The sequence below is a fragment of the Suillus clintonianus genome, assembly GCF_016758775.1.
Source record: "Suillus clintonianus strain FC179 chromosome Unknown DEU56scaffold_12, whole genome shotgun sequence".
Lineage (NCBI taxonomy): Eukaryota > Fungi > Basidiomycota > Agaricomycetes > Boletales > Suillaceae > Suillus > Suillus clintonianus.
In genome coordinates this window covers 380,302-399,164 of record NW_024539236.1, presented here as the reverse complement: position 1 = coordinate 399,164, position 18,863 = coordinate 380,302, and the positions used below count along the sequence as shown (strand labels likewise).

Sequence of the window (18,863 nt, the reverse complement as noted above, 5' to 3'; positions counted from 1 at the left end):
CTCAGAGGACAGCCGCGATGGACATGGTCAATCTCCCCCTCCAAGTCCCCCAGGCAGCCCAGATCTGTCGAAGTACCCATCCGACCTCATGTACATCGACTCAATCCCCGCCCAAGACGAGGCTCTCGAAATCGAGGCCACGGATGGGCTGCGACAACGCCCGACGCTGAGGTCGAGAATGAAGATTCTAGGCATCCTCTTTTGGCTGAAGGTGCCAGTGAAAAGGCCGGAGGACTGAGGGACGCGAACCACCAACAGCATTTTAGCCGCTTGATGTAACCGTATACAAAGGGGAATGTGACGAGAGGATGCCGGTCAATGTACTTACATTAACTGATTAAATGTAGCCTGCCATGTATTTTGTAACACATAAAGATCAGGGAAAGGAGGACTTCTGTACACCATCTCTAATGCTGAGGCCGTACTTAGCCGAAAGCCATGCGCTCGTGTTGAAACATGCATCAAACTTGGCTGGACTGGTGAATAATCGCCACTGTCCGGTCTAGCACATCAAAATGTGATTAGCCTTCATTTAAACACACTTACATATCTTGATATAGACTAGCATGTATGCTAACCAACCATACTCCGTTTCCTGCCTCTTAGTCGCACTATAAAAGGATGAGCACACGGATCTAGGCATACACTGAGCTCAGCTTACCATCGTCTAGTCTCTTTTTGACTGGCAACCAATGTTTGCCCATGCGCTTCTCGTACGCGCCCAGCACACCCGCAAACAGTGGCTCTGAGTCAGGATGAGTTGAGGCAAAGGCGCGCTCCAGGACATAAAGATCCACAGCCTTATCCTCTACGAGGGTAGAATGATAGGCGAGTCCAAAGTCTATAAGAACCTGAAAATGACATTAAAATACGATTGCATCCTCTAGTACTGTCACGTACTAGATCACTCGTCTGCTTCCTCAACATCATGTTCGAGGTCGTCAGATCACCATGGATTATGTCGGCCAAATGCATCTTTGCGATTTCGACACCGATCATAGCCATCAGGGCATCTGCAGAATTTGAGTATAATCCAATGGGCGTATGGACAGTCCTACCTCGAGAAACACCATAATCAGTGATTGGGTCTGTGGCGTCACTTTCATCCACCTCTTCAGATTCGCTGATGTCCTCGAGTTCAGCCCCTCCGGGTAGAAGTTGACGCACACTCTTGCCATCTATCCACTCAATACCCAAGACGCCTTCATTCACATCCACCATCCGGATTCCGGGTACGATGACGCCGGATCTGCCAAGATCCCGCGTCGGCTGAGCCCCGCATTTCTCCACAAGACAGCAAAAATGGACATACCGCATACACCTCATCAACGCGCGAGCTTCACCGGCTATACGTTGCCGGGTGAGTGATGCATCGAGCGACGGGTGGCGGTAATTCTTGTGGAACCGGTGCTTCAAGAGAACCGGCTCCGACGCCTCAAGAGGCGCACCGTCAATGCCACGACCCGATGTCGGCAATTGATGCAAATATGCTTTGTAGACTTTCTGCGTGGAGCAATACGAAGGGTGATCGGGGGTTCAAGTGAGCATGGAGCGAAGTTGTAATTAGTTAAGAGGAGGACTTGCAGCTTCAGCGCCCTGGGAAATGAGATCCGCAGTCTGTAGCAGTTGCTGCGTCGGTGGCAAGTTGGAAGACGATGAAAAAAGCATGATTAGTAACGTTTGACTCTCAAGAGATAAGATTTAAACCAACATCATGATCTGGCAATTCCCGGTTGCTTCTCGCCGTCACTGGGGTGACGGCCTCGACGGTTCCAAGACATGCAGCTAGCGTATGAAAACCTACAACGAAATACTAACGGAATGCTTAGTGGTCCTGGAATCTTGGAACTATTAATCACCAACTCAGAATCATCCAACATTGTTCTTGTCGCCGCACGCCGCGAGTCTCAAATTTCAATTCAATGACGTGAGACGGCTGAAACTTCATCGTGGCGATCACGGGAGAAGGTCGAGTGCAAACCATTCATTGATACCAGGATCAAAAATGACCGACATTTGTGCAGGCTCCACCCTAACAACCGTGTTGCAGTCTGCGGCAAAGTTCCTGCAAAGTGCACCTGTACCTCCACACACACTGCCAGGTCGCTGTAGTGACAGGTCCACAAGTGACGGAATTTGTCAAGAAGGGCATACCAAGCTTCGTCACCTGATCAAACCAATATGCCAGGGATTCGGTCGGGCCTAATCATCCTCCGACTATTAGCCACGAGCATCAATTTGATTCGTGGTTAGCCCTGAGGCCGCAACCAGCGTAGCCTATTATGGTGGAAGGTGACCATAGAAGGCGAGTCTTGTGGAATTTATATATATATATATGTCGGAGGTTGACAATCCCCGTCCTACTCAGGTTCATTTCGTGAAATCAATGGCTGGGCAAGCACCCCTAAATCAGTAGTAGACGCCAGGTGTCGCTTGGAACTCGACATCAGCGACCACGAAGTGAATTCTCAGAGGTCCACCCACTCTGAAATTGTCATCCGCCTAGGCCATAAATATTGTACACCAGTATATCTTCCTCTGGCCTGCTGCAGAAAAAGTCGTGCACATCCTACAAATTCAAAACACTGTTTCCAGCAGCCAGTGAGTTATTTACAACTTCTGACACCAGCAAAGTTACCTATAGGCGTGCTGACTTGCCAAAGAAGCGCAGAATTACTCCTTTATTGCATACGTCAAGGCTTGCTAATATCTTCGGTCGATTGTCCTGGCCGTTTATTAATTCCCGAGTCATCGGAAGATATAGTAGGCTTCACCTTCTCTCACATTGAAAACAAAATTCATCATACATACATTAGCCTAGCCGACATTGTATCCTGCTGCATGATATTCTTGGCTGAGTGATTCTTCAACCCGAAATCACCCCCGTGAAAGAGACACTGTGAAGTTTGACTATCAGGATTGCAATATATTGGGTTCAAATATGCAACGGTTTCATTCCTATGTCCAATATCCATTGGTCCACCAATATTCATTAGTCCCAAACTCCCAGCATACCACGGGATCCCGATACATGGTTTCAATGTTTGACCCCGTTGAACTGCTCAGCCAACCTGTTACTTTCCCATTTAGCGGACGAACGGCAAAAAATAGGTTCTTGAAGAGCGCAATGTCAGAACGCTTGGCCACTTTCTCAACTTTTGATCCCTATGGTCGAGGACAACCAACGGAGGAACTTGTACGACTATACGAAACCTGGGCAAAGGGAGACATCGGTAATTACCATCCCATCCTTGATCACGCTTTAACCAAATTCTCAAAGGGATCATCGTCACTGGTAACATACAAATAAAAAAAGATCATCTAGAAGCTACAGGTAAGTCGTAATGCTTTACGAAAAGAAAATTGTGACGTTGATGTTCATATAGGGAATACTATCATCGACAGAGACCTCCCCTCAAATTATCTCCAGGAGTGGGCAGAGGTGGCACGAGCCGCCAAATCACAAGGGAGTCTGGTCATCGGACAAGTCAACCATCCAGGGCGTCAGGTTTCAATTAACATACAGCCATATCCAGAGGCACCATCTGACGTCGAGCAACCCTCGACTGGAGGCGTTCTCTTCGGGCGACCCACGCCTTTAACAAAGGAAGGCATCAAGGACATTGTACATCGCTTTGCATACGCAGCCTCCGTCCTGCACAGTGCTGGATTTGATGGCATCCAGGTAATGTTTTTTTATCAACATCAAGCCAGCATATCAGTTAACCAGATTCAGCTCCACGTCGCTCACGGCTACCTTCTGTCACAATTTTTAGCCAGAAGGACAAACACGCGAAATGATGAATATGGCGGATCGCTCGTAAATAGAGCTCAGATTCTTCTTGAGATAATCGCTGCAATCAGACAAGAGGTCCAAAGCCCATCTTTCATCATTTCGGTCAAACTCAACTCACAGGATTTCATTCCCGAGGGGCTCAGTGCCGAGGAATCGATAATGGTTGCCACACTGCTCGAAAGTGCAGGAGTGGACTTCATTGAAGTCAGTGGTGGGGCGTATGAGCAAACCACCCGTAGCCCTCGGGATAAGGTAATGCTTTTTTTTATACCTCGTAGCAATCTAGAATTGACGCCGAGCGATTGCAAGCCGTATACCGTTGAAACCCGAGAAGGGTATTTCCTCGACTATGCAGAGCTCCTTAGACCCCATCTAAACCTCTCGAAAATAGTCGTCACGGGTGGATTTCAGACAGCGCAGGGCATGGCCGATGCTGTCTCACAAGGAGCCGCGGACAGTAAGTGTCCTCAGCTCGCCGGCTGTACATATTTACTCAGCGGTTCACGTAACGCAGTGATAGGATTAGCAAGGCCATTAACCGCAGAACCGTTTCTAGTCAGAGACATCCTACGAGGAGAGAAGAAGAAGGCCAAGGGAGACAAATTTCCAGAAAGTCCGATGCTCCGAGTACGCATGATCATTCACCTCAATTCAATACACAGCCTGATATTAGATCGCACAGTTCGTAGCATCTGAAGCGCAGATTGCTGAGATTGGAAATGGTCAGGATATCTCTAACTTCGACAATCAATTCCACGTTGCTAGATTCATCGCCAAAATGCAGAAGGAAATTCCTGCTGCTATATCGGAAGCACTTTTCTCGTGACTGTCCATGAACTTCGGTCTCGAACTGATACTGCCACTATTACCAACTGTTTCCTTACTTATATTCCGATGCAGGAGCATCAGTTGATATGACCGAATACGTAGTCGCTCTGCTATTGCTATTGTACACACTGATTTCGTTCGTGATTATTCTTGATCTAGTCTTGTCCAGAACATAGCGCCATCATGCTGAAGTTGACACTCTTGCTTTCCTTGATATAGTGTTCTTTGACGTATTTGGCCACGTCCTGCAGATCCGGGACTGAGATCAACTGGTATCATGAAAGCGATGAAAGTCATCTACCTGAAGCAAGTTAGTGCATTCGCCCCTATCAATCGGCCCATTACGACCTCCGTCCAACTCTATGACGCGCCACCCAATAGCCTGGGTTTCCGTTTCCCTCGCAATGGCATCAGGCGCCTTTACGAAGCAGGTGAAATGAAGATAAGTGTCCAGATCTTCTGGCACCGCGGTTTGTCCTGAGCTGGCGGCGGACGTATGGATCCGTTCGAATAGGGTGGTCTCCTCGAGAAGTTTGGCGCGCTCCGAAGGAGTCTTGTCTATTTTTGCGATCAATACGTTTCAAACGCTTGATAGGAAGAACTTTCACCTTGGCCTTCCTCGATAAATCTAGCCAATGGACTTTCAGGAGCGAAAGTGACATCTGACTTGAGGAACATCGGTGTGAGAAAGATGAAAGGGAAAGGTTGCGAGTTACGTTTATCAGAGCATGCAAAAGGCCCATAGTTCCGCAAGCGTTTTGGATCTGGTCCTCATCAGTAGCACGAGTTCGGAAGACACTCGGTCGGTCAAACATACCGTCTGCTTCATCCAGAAAATAGTGGGATCGATCGGAAGCTGCCCTTGAGCTGCGATCTTTTCATCTTCCTCTTTGCGCTTTGACGCAATGGTCCCTGAGCAGGGAAAGAGCAATGTAACCGCTTTTACACCTGGTGACACCATCCCCAGAAGCTATATCGTCATGAATCTATGAGCACAGGTGAATCGAGATGGCGAACCTCTGGATCAAGGCCATATATGTCCTCGAACTGCGCTTGTGATCCTACTAGTCCGGCGGTTGTAGCCCACTGTAGGAAAGCATGTAAGTAATATTGCGCTAGGAGGTTTTGTGACTTTTCTCACAGCGTTAAAGACCTGCTCGATGGAGTCGTATGAGAATGATCATGTCCGAAGAGGCATGGAAGGCTTACATCTGGATTGCTTTCGAGCGGGATCCATCGAGATTCTGGCATGATGATGAATCTCTAGTAGCTTGGTACTATACGGCCGCAGTAATGAGCGATGATCTAATGGTTCGGAACCTTGAAGCACTTACCTTGTATGGTAAGTCCCGACTTCTGATTCGACCCCCATACACACCTGTGATCAGTGACCGAATATGTGACTCCTGAAGAGCACAATGCTCATCTCGGTTTGTTTCTATACTGAAAATGATATGGCAGGGAAGGGATCATCCTAATTATTCATCACTGGCATGTGCACTCCTCACTGGCAAAAATATTGAGAAGGCCGACATCGCCGCGGCGTCACAGGTATGCCCTAAGAGTCATGCATGCTAGTGTATTATTAACTTCGCAAGTCTCACAATTTGACCGCAGTGTCTAGATGATCAGATGGTTGCAAGAAGTTGTGTTGACTCGATATCGAGCAGCTGGAAGGCTTTCGAAACGCAACTTGAATGCCCAGCCTTGTTATTCTAGCATGTCCGAGTCCCAGCAAGAACATCAAAGCACCCTAGTCTGCACTACGATGTCATTTCACAGTTTACCTCCTTGCAGGTACGCTGCGTCAGTTTACTGTGCCTGTCGCTTTGATCTTCTTATCTGATACAAGAGAATAGACGTTATCATCGCCGTTAAGCCAATCTCGTTTCACAGTTGTGGTGTCGTGCCTCTCACACGACCTGTGTGGCCATCTTGTAATGGAACTACCCCAGATCTGAGGGTATGTAGCCGCAGTTCCTCCCTACTGCTGAACGTGAAAATTATCATAGGAACCGTAGATAGGAACGTTATGCCTCCGTACTGTTTCCGTATTTCATATTCTTGCCTCATGTCCCCACAAAGCACACTGAACGACAGAATGGGTTTGTTACTCCGTCGTATCTAGCACTAGATTGCGCATAAAAGTTTTCCGGCGCCGGCCAGTGAAATCATCTCAAACAGCCTTTCGGAGATCAGACTGTGAGAATAAATATGGGCGTGGAGTTGGAGTGCCAGGGGGTCCACCATCCGCTAGTCGGATTCCGCTGTCAGAAGTGTACCGACTAGTCTATGCATGCCCGCGCCTACAATTGATACGGTCTTAAGATTATTCCATCGCGGTGCGGATCGAGAATTTTCACATGTACATCGGCGTGGAGTTAATATCGCTTCAAGCCGGTTCTCGACAATCTTTCCTTCATCTACTCAAGCGCTGACACGAAGCATCATCACAATTTCCCAAATGCACATAAAGGGCTCAACTTAGAATCACCAAACTCCAGTTACCACCCACCCAATCATCCCTAATGGCGCTCGCTGACCACGCCAACTTTCGCTTCCGTATCTTAAAGGACATATTTCAAGCACTGGTTGCACCCCCCGTCCTGGTTTCATTGTGCTGTAGGGCATTCAACCTTCGCTTTGGATGGTGGTCGATACCTACATATCTCCTGGCCATTCCACTCGCCGCATTCACCAGAGGGCAGTATTCTGACTTCATTCAAGCACGGGAAGCACGCCAACTCGGTGCTAGACCGATTCCCCGGGTTGTGGGGAAATGGCCAGGGAACATTGATGTCATGCTCAAACTCAAGAAAGCCCTCGCCTCTCAGTACATTTACGAGCCGTTCCTTGATTTATTCGAGGAATATCAGTGCACAACCATCAACACGCGCTTTCTTTGGGTTGACAATGTAGGTGATCTTGTCTAGACATCATCTCGACCGAGTAAGTGCTGATGAGCGCGTTGGTTGTCTGGAGATTATTACCATGGATCAAGAGCACTCTAAATACGCACTGGCGACAGGATTCGGTCAATTCTGGAGAGGCACTGCCCAACGAGAGCGATTGTGAGCAACTTTTTGACTGAAATTTTTTTGCCTAACAGTATCCCAGAGAAGGCTTTCTAGGCGATGGAATATTCAATCGAGATGACGAGGTGAGAAACTAAACGTGCTTTGCCACCTGAGTCACCCTTTGCTCACAACTACATACAGAAATGGAAATACGTACGACAAACTAACCACCTGATACAGTTGTTGATGGCTGATACTATCGCTATAGCACCGTTCACTCGCACGACCTTTTTTCACCCGCAATCGCATATCTGATTTCGAATTATTCGAAAAATATGCGGGCCGGACCATAACTGTATTATCAAATATCGCCTCGCGCGATGAGCCTTGTGATGTCCAAGATCTTTTTGCCAGGTTCACCATCGACGCTGCCTCGGACTTTCTTTTTGGGCAGAACTTGGACACATTGTCCAAGAAGCTTCCTGTTCCTAGTTCAGGCTCCCATAGCGATAGAGGATCTGCGACAGATGACTCGTGGGGAACATTTGCTCAAGCTTTCGAAGCGGTCCAGCGCATAATTACGATGAGAGGTCGAACTGGTTCCATTTGGCCAGTGTTTGAACTGTTCGAGGACAAGACGGCACCACACGTGGAGATCATAAAACGATGGCTGGATCCATTAGTAAAACAAACGTTGGACCATAAGGCGGTAACCCAGAAAATCGGTATACGTCGTCCCATGGAAGACAAGACGTTCCTAGAACACCTTGCTGACAGTACCGAAGGTCCGTTTTCTTTCTCGTTCCTTGCCCGAATTCTGCGCCTCATTCCCCGTCAATCTATAGACGCTGGAATGATTCGTGATCAATTGCTCAATGTTCTATTGGCCGCTAGGGACACCGTGTGTACCTATTCACACTTCAGCGCCCAATTTCTGATGAGATAGTTCCGCATGACAGACTGCGTGCCTTTTGACCTATGTGACATATTTCATGGCGTTGTATCCGAACATCGCCGTCAAGATGCGCCAAGAGGTACTCGACGTGTGTGGCAACAATGTCCCTACCCACGAAGATATTCGAAAACTCAAATACGGTAAGTTTTTTTTATTTCATATGGTGGAATTACCTAATGACTTTCTTTTGCCAGTCAAAGCGGTAATTGACGAGACTCTCCGTCTGTACCCCCCTGTCCCGTTGAATTCGCGACAGAGCAGACCTCAGCCTTGCACGCTCCCTCCGCCAGATCGCACCTATCCCACCGAATCTCGGCAACCATTATATCTACCGAAGTCGACGTCATTCTGGTACTCGACACTGTTGACGCAGCGTAACAAAGCACTCTGGGGACCTGATGCAGACGAGTTTGATCCTGAACGATGGATTGATCCTCAGAGAGTGGCACGGTTCACGTCGAATCCGACGATGTTTACCCCATTTAGCGCAGGGCCTCGCATTGTAGGATCTTCCTTTGTGACACTGTCTGATCAAAAACCTGACCCTTGGTTATTTGGTTCTTAGTGCATTGGTCAGAACTATGCATACAATGAAGCATCGTTCTTCCTTGTGCGACTGCTCCAGCGGTTTGACACTTTCACACTCGCAACGGATGCACAACCCCCTTCCTCCTTGCCACCTGCTGAGTGGAAGTTGGGTCGCGGCAGACAGGCGGTGGAGTCAATTTGTCCCGAAGCTACAATGACGCTGTTCATCAAGGTGCGTTATCTTATCTTCGTTTTGGTGTTTTGGCTGTATCATCTTACCTTTTCATAGGGTGGCTTATGGATAAGAATGAAGAACGTGCATTCACACTGATGCGATTACTATTTGTTGGTTAAATGGACTTATTGGGGCTCTTAAAGGATGCATGCATGCAGAAATTCATATATATTGCCATAAAGTATTGCATATCTCATACCCACTGGATCATTTGTACATGGACCACAGACAGTCTAGACATATCCGGCGGCGGCGGCGGCGCCCCCCCCGTATTTCCATCATGTTTCAGGATGTAAATTTTACTTTTCCCATTAAAAATGAACTGGTCTACGTCACTTCGTGTCCCTGGGACCTAAAAGTACACCCATAATTTCCATCAGAGCATGAGGGCACGTGTATAAAGATGTGGATCAAGACATCACCCATCCACACATCATCATCACGTTACAACGGAAAGATTTTACTTATGTCACTGCCAAGGATTGGAGCACTTTTGGTATACCATGACTGTTACTTCAAAGAGGAATGACTTCCTCCTCTTAAAATATAGGGCCCCGAATACGTGTCCTTGTCGGCCATGAACTATTGATCATCATACCTGAATCCATCATCCCGCTCTCCTCGTGGGTGTCCCTAGATGTCCCTTGAAAAAAGCGTGTAACCCTTCAATATTAAAGCCGCATCGCCCATAAAAGATGCCACTGCCATCGCGGCTGTGTATAGCAGGACGCGGAAATTGTTGAACCGCGAATAGATTTGGCGGTGAAGTTTTGAAGACCGACAAAGTGCCACACTAGCTAATCCCAAAGGCTTCGAGACCGTGCGTCAATGATGTCACACATTGTTGTTCAAGTACTCAATGACGAGCAAAGGATCAATCGATCGTGCCTCTTCTGCAACGTGTAGGGAAATGCGGCTCACCAATAATATATTATCTTAATTATCAAACGACATTGATCATATGACGATATCCAAGGCCGTCACTTACCACGAGGCCAACGAGCAGATCATTGGTAGTTGAGAAATCAACGGATATCATCAGATATGGTTGCCAGCCGCTCTGGACGCGAAAGTATTTGAGCTAGGCAGACTTTGTATCGCGGATTTAGGACATGAGTAATTTGACCTATCCTTTCTGTATCGTTTGTGGCCGAGCGATCATGATATCATGATGGCTTGAACTATGTCGCAGTCGAGTGAGTACCGAACTGCTGCAGGTGGATAGCTCGCCATCCAGCATGGCAATCACGAGGTCGCCGTGCGTTCGAAAATGTTGTCTGGAAACCTTTTGGAAATAAGCCTCACGTCAAGTTTATCGAATTTCACTCCCCCGATAGGAATACAGTCAATTGGACAGGTATGACATGCAGAGTGCACGAGTTAGACAAGAACTTACGTGAAATAAGTGCATATTGCGACCGATCGTTTGACATAACGTCGGCGACGAACCCGACAAAAATCTCGCACGAGTATGCTACGAATCTGGACGTTTTTGCCGGAGATATACGCAGTATGTTTATGCTGATTGTGAGGGATGACTTATTGGCGCAGCGCCAACTATTAGCCTTGTAGACGTATGCAGTGAGTATATCAGAATCCAACATAGCGCACCTAGAATATTTTGAAGTCAGACTTGCCAACCGCACTTACAATGTAAGCTACAAGGAATGAGATACATATGGGACTTGGCTCACCCACTATTGAAAACCATCCTTAGCGAGAAGCCTGCTCCCTATAATGGCATGAACCTACCTCTTGCCCGAATGTCAAAGCTGGACATATGGTGAGGACATCAATGTAATATCAATGGTTATTTATTACTATCTTGCTCACCGCCCGAAGTAAGTGTCGTCGTATGAAATCAAGCAGTGAAATCATGTAGTCTCCCATCTAACACAGGCCCAGGCGCGGTGTGTGAAGACCGCAAAGCCTGCCATCTCAATAACTCTCAATGACCATCTGCAGTCTCTCGCCCTTGCTGGTTCAGGCGCGGGGAGTGCCATTCATCCAAGGTCTCTTGATAGGCCGCATTCTGTCCAGAAAAGTTGAGAAGCAAGACATAGAATAGGTCAGCAACCAGCTGACTTACCTTTCCCACACAGGCTGCAGACATCCTTCTGCAACACCTCCGATCACGCCCCTCCGCCACTCCTGCTCTCTGCCTCGGTCTTAGGGCTCTCATGCGATAAGGATGCAACAAAATATAGCAAGGGTAGTGCGCCACTGATTAAACCTGTCAGAGCACTACAGTTACATCATGCAGTTGATGCATCGGCATTGCATCGATTTGCACAGCCAGGTGATACATCCTGATTGACGGCCAGTGGTCCAGTGAGCATGTGGCTGCGGTCCCTGACTTCAAACAGAAATGAAAAAGCAAAGGGGAGAAAATACGAATTGGACACTCCTGTACGATTGCGTGCCCGTGTAGGAAGCCAGACTACTTGTCCGTTGGCTCGTGTCGTAAAACATCAATGGGCCTTATTTCGGTCTATACACGCTAGACCTTTATTAGTATACATAGGCTCAGATAGGGCAAAGAACTCACTGCGAGGTAGTGCCAGATCTTTGAAATATTCCGCAGCATCACGGGCCAAAAACAAAGACTGCGCCTGGACTGCGCAGCAGTTTGATTATTCCACCCTCGCCCGTACATGAAGGGTCAAAGTCCAAGGGACTATCCATCTAGATTGGATGTTGGCGATTCAGAAACAGGTGCAGTGTGTAGAATACGGATTTCAGTAATCCATCCCACGAGTTTCGACTTCAAACTTCATGACGAGCTCAGTGAAGCTGAGGATCAAGAACTTGTGGCATGTGAGCGGGTGAGGCTCGAGAGCATCGCGTACGCTTGCAAACTTAATATGCTCTCTGATAAGGTACCTCAGAAGAGTTTGAATTGAGTGGTTGGTTTTCTTGGAGTATCTTGCTCGCCAGCAGCGTCGTCGATATTGGCAGGCATGATAGAGGTACCCAGGAACAACTTTTGAAACAAGTAGCACTATGACGGATGCTCGAAGAGAGTGTAATGGCGGACGTGTCTCACTTCGACCTTTCGGACCTGTCGGGGAGCCACTGTTGAGATTCTTTACAATTGTCCTCAAGGCTGTTGAAGTCAGCTCCTCAGGCTCTTTGGGCGTCGCTATCTAGTATCAGGACAGCAACATGAAAGTACAAGTTGTGAACGCACGGTAATTCCCGACGAGAGCCAAATTCAATTTCGCGGCTTGAGCGACCTCTGCAACCTGTCCCCAACGGCGGCAATGTATCGTATTGCCGTCTATTCACTGGATAGGGCAACGGGCGTTGTATGCGTCTGCGCAAATACTAAGATAGATGTATTCGGTGTGATGCACACTCCGCTCACCTTTAGTACATGCTATAAATTCTTTGATAGAAAAATGTAAGGAGATAATGACAACACAAGTCTATCATTGATGTTTGTTGGATCCCACATCGCGAGTTGAAGCTTTTTAAGAGAGATCCTTCTTTTGGACATGTTGTCGGAGCCCCCGTGACTGTGAGATCATGTGATGTACCCAAACAACACAGAACTTTAGCTACTTGCATTGCGGTTCTCTCAAACTCAGTCTGGAGCCCTTGCACATGATAGCAAACCGTTTCTTCCAAAGACGAATCAATACCATCTACCTACAGACTGTTTTCTGTATCCCCGAAATTTTCACTTGCCCAGCGAACGGTTTGCCAGGTGCACAATGCTATCGAGAAGAAACTGGGCTACTCTACTGCGGCGGCGGCGACTTCTTGACACAGGAATAAGCCCATCACCATCGCTATGTAATAGTACACCCGACCCGTCTACAAGCCTGCTACCGTCGCGTCCTTCTCGAGAAGGAAGTATTCGGGCCCAACACACGGCGACTTCAAACTCAAACTCAATTCCAGATACATATGATGGTTCGCAGTGTGTTATCAATCTGCGTGTTTCAGCTGACCTTCTCGGTAGTCTGTATTATTGGTGGAGGGCATGCGGGCTGCGAAGCGGCGACAGGTGCTGCCCGTACTGGCGCACGAACAGTACTGCTAACCCAGCGGATTGATACTGTGGGCGAGCTCTCATGCAATCCTTCCATTGGTGGTGTTGGAAAGGGTACACTAGTGAGGGAAGTTGATGCTCTGGATGGCATTATGGGAAGGATCGCGGGTGCGTTACTTGCGGATGGGCGTAACTATACATACCTGAGACCTGTCGTCCAGATAAAGCTGGTATACAGTTCCGCATGCTCAATGCGTCAAAGGGTGCAGCTGTTTGGGTGAGTAGTGGTGGATAATACTCGACTTCTCTCACTACATCTGAGAAATAGGGACCTAGAGCGCAGGTAGACCGTAAGATCTACAAGCGCCATATGCAAGACATCATTTTTGGCTACCCAAACCTGGATGTACGTGCTGCAAGCGTATTTGACCTCGTATTCGACAATAGTCCCTGTACGTCGACATCATCAACGTGGGGGACGGTGACAGGCGTCCGGCTAAGTGCGCGTGCTATACCCGCATACAACAAATGGCCCCACTGATCTATTTTTCAGAAACTGGAGATGTGATCAAGTGTTCCAAAGTCGTTATCTGTACTGGGACTTTCCTCGGCGGTGAAATTCACATTGGTACGTTGTGGCTTCAATTCAACAGAAATTATGTTGCATAACTTATGTTTTCATTTTCCTTCACTCTCTATACCTTCGTGATTCCATGGTAGGGATGCGTCGTATACCTGCAGGACGCATTGGAGAGGCACCCTCGACAGGTCTTTCTGCATCCCTCAACGCAGCAGGGTTCAAACTGGGACGCCTGCAAACTGGCACACCTGCAAGGTTAGATAAGAATAGCATTGACTTTAGCCGGATGGAACGACAAGATGGAGATGAAAAACCTCAGCCGTTTTCATTTGTCCATAGGGCAGTAGACCATGCTGTAAGTTTTCGATGCTCAGGAACTAGATGTGAGTACTGAATTTGGAATAGAACAACCAAATTCCGTGTTTTCAAACTCACACCACGCTGGAAACACATCAACTCATCAAGGACAGTATGCACCTCAGCGTGCATATTCAAGAGACCAAGAAAGGTTTTTTATTAGCTGTTCTCTACTGTTCTGCTGGTACTACCATGATCTCACAGGTCCGCGATACTGCCCCTCACTAGAAGCCAAAATTACTCGCTTTGGGCACAAGGGTAGTCATACCATCTGGCTTGAGCCAGAAGGATATGATTCTGGTGTGTTTTAGTGTTGAATTTCAACTGCACATCCTAATTTTATGCGTAGACCTGATATATCCCAATGGATTGTCGTGCTCGATGCCCGAGGAACTCCAAGAACCGATGATGAGAACAATACCAGGTCTTGAACAAGTCAAGATGCTGCGGCCGGCATATGGCGTTGAATATGATCATGTTGATCCCCGCGAGCTGACCTGTAAGTTGCACACGAATGTGACATCATGCCCGGCTCATGGTCTCCGAAGCGACATTGGAAACAAAACGCATCAAGGTAACTCTCGTGTCTGCAATACGCTATTGCCGCCTAACAGGCAACTCGTAGGGTCTTTACCTCGCCGGCCAAATAAACGGTACAACCGGTTACGAGGAAGCCGCTGCTCAAGGTTGCCTTGCAGGAATAAATGCAGGCCTTTCAGCCCGAGGCCGTCCCCCAATGGTGCTCACCCGCGCAGATGGATTCTTGGGAGTCATGGTAGACGATCTAATAGGAAAGGGAGCGGAAGAACCATGTACGACTGACCTCCGATTTGCTCACTTCTGATGCGAGGCTGATATTGGTCATTTATGGAGACCGGATGTTCACTTCTCGTTCAGAATATCGTATGACGCTGAGGAGCGACAATGCCGACATGCGGCTGACTGAGATTGGTACGTTCCGCAGATTTCATTTCGATGTCTTTAAAATCTGATGGTTTGCTGTTATAGGGCATTCTGCTGGAATTGTCTCTCCTGACAGATGGTTAGTCTTTTTGAGTGACCGGGATGCCATACAGCAAGGCATCGAGCTTCTCAAAAGCGTTGTGCTCAGCCCGCAGGTGAGGGCCGTGTCGAGCTTGCCTGAATTCTTTCGTTTATCTTGGCCCAGGGTTGGGGGAGATACGGATTTTGTATTGGACGAGATGGTATCATGAGGAGGTTCGTATTTGCGCCTCTATGATGTAACTCCAGCTGAAATTCTGCAATAGTGCGTACGACATGCTGCAGATTCCAGGTATGACCGCCGCCGATCTCGTGCGTTCCGGAGCTGTTCCACGTCTCGATCTTGTGGAACCATATATTAGAGCACGGATCGACATAGAAGGTGATTACTCTTGCCGTTCTTGATTTTAGCATGCTAAAATGCGCTGTGCAATAGCATCCTACGCTCCTCACCTGTCACGGCAGCTGGCAGACCTTGCATTATTCCATTCCGACGAGTCGCTGCTACTGGATCCTGATATGGACTACTCCAAAGTGCAAGGGTTGAGCGACGAGGTGAGGGAGCGCTTACAGAGGGTCAGGCCCACGACTTTGGTAAGCTCTTTATTTTGACAATGTAGTGCGATGCGTGATTGATCGTGCGTTAGGGTGCCGCCAAACGCATGGAAGGCATGACTCCGACTTCTGCGATCTACTTGCTAAAGCATGCCAGGAGGACATGGCGAGCAACTGATGCACGAGAACCTATCAGAGAAGAGCAAGTGGAAGCGGTACATTTTGCTGATCACCGGCCTCTTTTGACGGCTGCAACTGTATAAATATCTTTTCGGAGCATCGCTATTCACTGTACCGTTGACGTGGATGTCTTATACCGTGACCGTGTACGTCCGGAAAGCTATGTATAGGTCGGGGGCATTCGTAGTTAAAAGAAGGATTCCTTCACGGCTATCTTCATGAATTTCACCTATGGCCTCAGGCTGTCTAGGCTGGGAGCTAAGGCTCCCCCCATCGAGTTTGGTGCGCGCAAGCATGATATATACTACGTTGGGGGCTTGATATCGGAGACAAAGGGTTACAGTTAGATCAGGGTTTGATCGTACAGTGAGTTGTCAAGCATATTGGTCCCTACAGCTCTGACTCGGAGAAGTGAAATCTTGTGAGGTCCATGAATAGGACTCGGACGAGCGTCTAAAGAGCCTTGCACTGGTCGTTCAGGGTCGTTCAGCATCCCAGGATCACGATCTGCTCGGCGCTCACTTCTCTATTCAACTAAAAGAAAACTTGATAATCTGTGCAGAACTTCCATTCTGCAAGTCACGATACAATGGCGTTTCAGCAATTTAGAAGGGGTGCTCTCCGTGTCGCCAAAAATTATGTCAAGCGTTACTCAGACACGCAGGCAAAAGTCCGGGATGCAACATCTAATGATCCACCGGGGCCATCGGGAATTCAGATGAACGAGATCATTCAGCTGTCATACAATTGGTGCGTGATCGTTAGGCAGCTTGCCTGGTGGTCGCGGTTCGTCAGCAGCGCTGATGCCGTGTGGTTCACAGGAATGACTTCGTCGAGATCATGGAAATGCTTCATAAAAGGTTGAATGATGAAGGCAAGAATTGGCGACATGTACTCAAGGTAAGCTGCCTTGCTTCCGATGGAGGACCCAAATTCAAACTCCCTCCCAGTCACTCACCGTGCTGGACTACCTCCTACACGCTGGTTCCGAAAATGTTGTCCTATATTTCCGCGACAATCATTTATACATCATAAAAACACTCAAGGAATTCCAATATGTGGACGAAGATGGGAAAGATTGTGGTGCCAATATCCGGCAGAAGGCCAAGGACATCTCCAACCTTCTCAGTGACCCTGCACGTTTGCAGGAGGAGCGCCGGACTTGGGCAAGTATGCGCGGCCCAATGATCAAAGGGCAAGCCAACCGTGGCCCCGATCGCGATGAAGATGAGCTCCGTGAGGCAATCGGGGCATCAAAAAAGACTCTTGCGGCCTGACCGATCTCGTTATCCTGCCGTCTCTGACGAATATTGGCATTTCATTGGGGAATGTTGGTCAACTGCACCCCACAACCGTCCATCGGCCGACCGAGTTGTCGAAGTGATCAAGGATGAGTTTGACTCACTGTCTAGTTTGACTCACTGTCTAGTTTGAGGTCAAGTTCCGATTCTTGAGATGCTTTCGTATGACTTACTGCTTGCTCGTGCTAGCAAGTATGGTAGATTCTGTATGCTCACCTCACAAACTTTATCGTACAACGTACACATCAGTGAAAGCCAAAATCTGCACTGACCACGGCTTTGCCACATTTCGCTGACCATGGCGCCGTCTCAGCCAAGGTCACCTTCAAGCTCTCAATCTTGGCGGCCAACATCTCAATGGTATCCAAAGATTCCAGACCTATCGGCACTGAGCGTTGAATATCAAAATTTCCCCCCAGAACGATCTGGTAGACAGTGTCCGCGCGAGCTTTTCTACATCTCTAACTTTGAACACTATGCTGCTGGACACCACACCATTGACGATGCGACGCGACACAGAAGTCGTAAACCACTAGTCTATGTATGCTGGATGCTACAGGATCGCCTCCATGATCATGATATTTCTTTGGAAAGCGCCAGGTTCGATGATGCAGATATCGCTTCTTTTGTGAGTACGCATTTAAATTCATTGGATGTTAGAGCGACGTGCCTTTGTATTCCATGGTAGCAGCTCTTTCGCGAGGCAATCCGAGAAGCCTTGCAGTGCTTTACAGCAGCTTTTGCCGAGTAACCCAATCCAGGAAACGGGCCGATGACATTGGTCGAACTCACTTGGAAAGCACTCCCCCCCAGACCTTGCATTATTCCATTCCGACGAGTCGCTGCTACTGGATCCTGATATGGACTACTCCAAAGTGCAAGGGTTGAGCGATGAGGTGAGGGAGCGCTTACAGAGGGTCAGGCCCACGACTTTGGTAAGCTCTTTATTTTGACAATGTAGTGCGATGCGTGATTGATCGTTCGTTAGGGTGCCGCCAAACGCATGGAAGGCATGACTCCGACTTCTGCGATCTACTTGCTAAAGCATGCCAGGAGGACATGGCGAGCGACTGATGCACGAGAACCTATCAGAGAAGAGCAAATTGAAGCGGCACATTTTGCTGATCACCGGCCTCTTTTGAAGGCTGCAACTGTATAGATATCTTTTCGGAGCACCGCTATTCACTGTACCGTTGACGTGGATGTCTTATACCGTGTACGTCCGAAAAGCTCTGTATAGGTCGGGGGCATTCGTAGTAAAAAGAAGGATTCCTTCACGGCTATCTTCATGAATTTCACCTATGGCCTGTCTAGGCTGGGAGCTAAGGCTCCCCTCATCGAGTTTGGTGCGCGCAAGCATGATGTATACTACGTTGGGGGCTTGATATCGGAGACAAAAGGTTACAGTTAGATCGGTTTGATCGTACAGTGAGTTGTCAAGCATATTGGTCCCTATAGCTCTGACTCGGCCCGGGAGAAGTGAAATCATGTGAGGTCCATGAATAGGACTGAGACGAGCGTCTAAAGAGCCT

At 48.2% G+C, this 18,863-nt stretch overlaps 7 protein-coding genes across 7 annotated transcripts; 5 read left to right on the top strand and 2 right to left on the bottom strand.

The window, feature by feature from the left end:
* Window positions 1–573: 573 nt before the first annotated feature.
* Window positions 574–1,668, bottom strand: DEU56DRAFT_869616 (kinase-like domain-containing protein; the record flags this gene model as incomplete). The annotated part of the gene is made up of 6 exons (XM_041355570.1): window positions 574–611; window positions 662–851; window positions 901–1,013; window positions 1,059–1,249; window positions 1,313–1,499; window positions 1,581–1,668. 6 exons carry the CDS (start codon window positions 1,666–1,668, stop codon window positions 574–576), a joined length of 807 nt encoding a protein of 268 aa, XP_041212245.1.
* Window positions 1,669–3,040: 1,372 nt separating this feature from the next.
* DEU56DRAFT_729964 (uncharacterized protein) lies at window positions 3,041–4,622 on the top strand (the record flags this gene model as incomplete). Its single annotated transcript, XM_041348136.1, has 6 exons — window positions 3,041–3,233; window positions 3,281–3,334; window positions 3,387–3,685; window positions 3,737–4,253; window positions 4,311–4,423; window positions 4,479–4,622. The coding sequence occupies 6 exons, from the start codon at window positions 3,041–3,043 to the stop codon at window positions 4,620–4,622; spliced, it is 1,320 nt and encodes a 439-aa protein (XP_041212244.1).
* A 157-nt stretch (window positions 4,623–4,779) lies between these two features.
* On the bottom strand, window positions 4,780–5,875 carry DEU56DRAFT_729917 (uncharacterized protein; the record flags this gene model as incomplete). Its single annotated transcript, XM_041348133.1, has 8 exons — window positions 4,780–4,869; window positions 4,926–5,182; window positions 5,233–5,290; window positions 5,341–5,388; window positions 5,442–5,594; window positions 5,642–5,710; window positions 5,766–5,777; window positions 5,834–5,875. 8 exons carry the CDS (start codon window positions 5,873–5,875, stop codon window positions 4,780–4,782), a joined length of 729 nt encoding a protein of 242 aa, XP_041212243.1.
* A 1,017-nt stretch (window positions 5,876–6,892) lies between these two features.
* Window positions 6,893–9,685, top strand: DEU56DRAFT_782744 (cytochrome P450 monooxygenase CYP63). Its single transcript, XM_041352117.1, has 11 exons — window positions 6,893–6,966; window positions 7,022–7,539; window positions 7,607–7,695; window positions 7,742–7,784; window positions 7,843–7,854; window positions 7,910–8,426; window positions 8,487–8,542; window positions 8,601–8,736; window positions 8,791–9,098; window positions 9,162–9,356; window positions 9,414–9,685. The coding sequence occupies exons 2-11, from the start codon at window positions 7,153–7,155 to the stop codon at window positions 9,453–9,455; spliced, it is 1,785 nt and encodes a 594-aa protein (XP_041212242.1). The 5' UTR covers window positions 6,893–6,966; window positions 7,022–7,152; the 3' UTR covers window positions 9,456–9,685.
* A 3,214-nt stretch (window positions 9,686–12,899) lies between these two features.
* On the top strand, window positions 12,900–16,242 carry DEU56DRAFT_978144 (mitochondrial translation optimization protein). Its single transcript, XM_041359676.1, has 17 exons — window positions 12,900–13,277; window positions 13,327–13,524; window positions 13,578–13,633; window positions 13,685–13,856; window positions 13,910–13,984; window positions 14,077–14,291; window positions 14,342–14,444; window positions 14,498–14,593; window positions 14,643–14,792; window positions 14,842–14,867; window positions 14,919–15,105; window positions 15,167–15,244; window positions 15,302–15,411; window positions 15,462–15,511; window positions 15,562–15,677; window positions 15,732–15,889; window positions 15,943–16,242. Exons 1-17 carry the CDS (start codon window positions 13,076–13,078, stop codon window positions 16,111–16,113), a joined length of 2,163 nt encoding a protein of 720 aa, XP_041212241.1. The 5' UTR covers window positions 12,900–13,075; the 3' UTR covers window positions 16,114–16,242.
* Window positions 16,243–16,619: 377 nt separating this feature from the next.
* On the top strand, window positions 16,620–17,307 carry DEU56DRAFT_909202 (uncharacterized protein; the record flags this gene model as incomplete). The annotated part of the gene is made up of 3 exons (XM_041357085.1): window positions 16,620–16,780; window positions 16,852–16,930; window positions 16,981–17,307. The coding sequence occupies 3 exons, from the start codon at window positions 16,620–16,622 to the stop codon at window positions 17,305–17,307; spliced, it is 567 nt and encodes a 188-aa protein (XP_041212240.1).
* Window positions 17,308–18,097: 790 nt separating this feature from the next.
* Window positions 18,098–18,502, top strand: DEU56DRAFT_84673 (uncharacterized protein). Its single transcript, XM_041355140.1, has 2 exons — window positions 18,098–18,266; window positions 18,320–18,502. Exons 1-2 carry the CDS (start codon window positions 18,192–18,194, stop codon window positions 18,488–18,490), a joined length of 246 nt encoding a protein of 81 aa, XP_041212239.1. The 5' UTR covers window positions 18,098–18,191; the 3' UTR covers window positions 18,491–18,502.
* Window positions 18,503–18,863: the final 361 nt, after the last annotated feature.

Coding starts and splice junctions, on each gene's coding strand:
- DEU56DRAFT_978144 (XM_041359676.1), top strand. CDS start 13,076: ATGCTATCGAGAAGAAACTGGGCTACTCTACTGCGGCGGCGGCGACTT. Junction 14,793..14,841: donor TGATCCCCGCGAGCTGACCT/GTAAGTTGCACA, acceptor TGGTCTCCGAAG/CGACATTGGAAACAAAACGC. Junction 15,512..15,561: donor CGAGATGGTATCATGAGGAG/GTTCGTATTTGC, acceptor ATTCTGCAATAG/TGCGTACGACATGCTGCAGA.
- DEU56DRAFT_782744 (XM_041352117.1), top strand. CDS start 7,153: ATGGCGCTCGCTGACCACGCCAACTTTCGCTTCCGTATCTTAAAGGAC. Junction 7,540..7,606: donor GCTTTCTTTGGGTTGACAAT/GTAGGTGATCTT, acceptor GGTTGTCTGGAG/ATTATTACCATGGATCAAGA. Junction 8,737..8,790: donor TATTCGAAAACTCAAATACG/GTAAGTTTTTTT, acceptor TTCTTTTGCCAG/TCAAAGCGGTAATTGACGAG.
- DEU56DRAFT_84673 (XM_041355140.1), top strand. CDS start 18,192: ATGGACTACTCCAAAGTGCAAGGGTTGAGCGATGAGGTGAGGGAGCGC. Junction 18,267..18,319: donor GGGTCAGGCCCACGACTTTG/GTAAGCTCTTTA, acceptor ATCGTTCGTTAG/GGTGCCGCCAAACGCATGGA.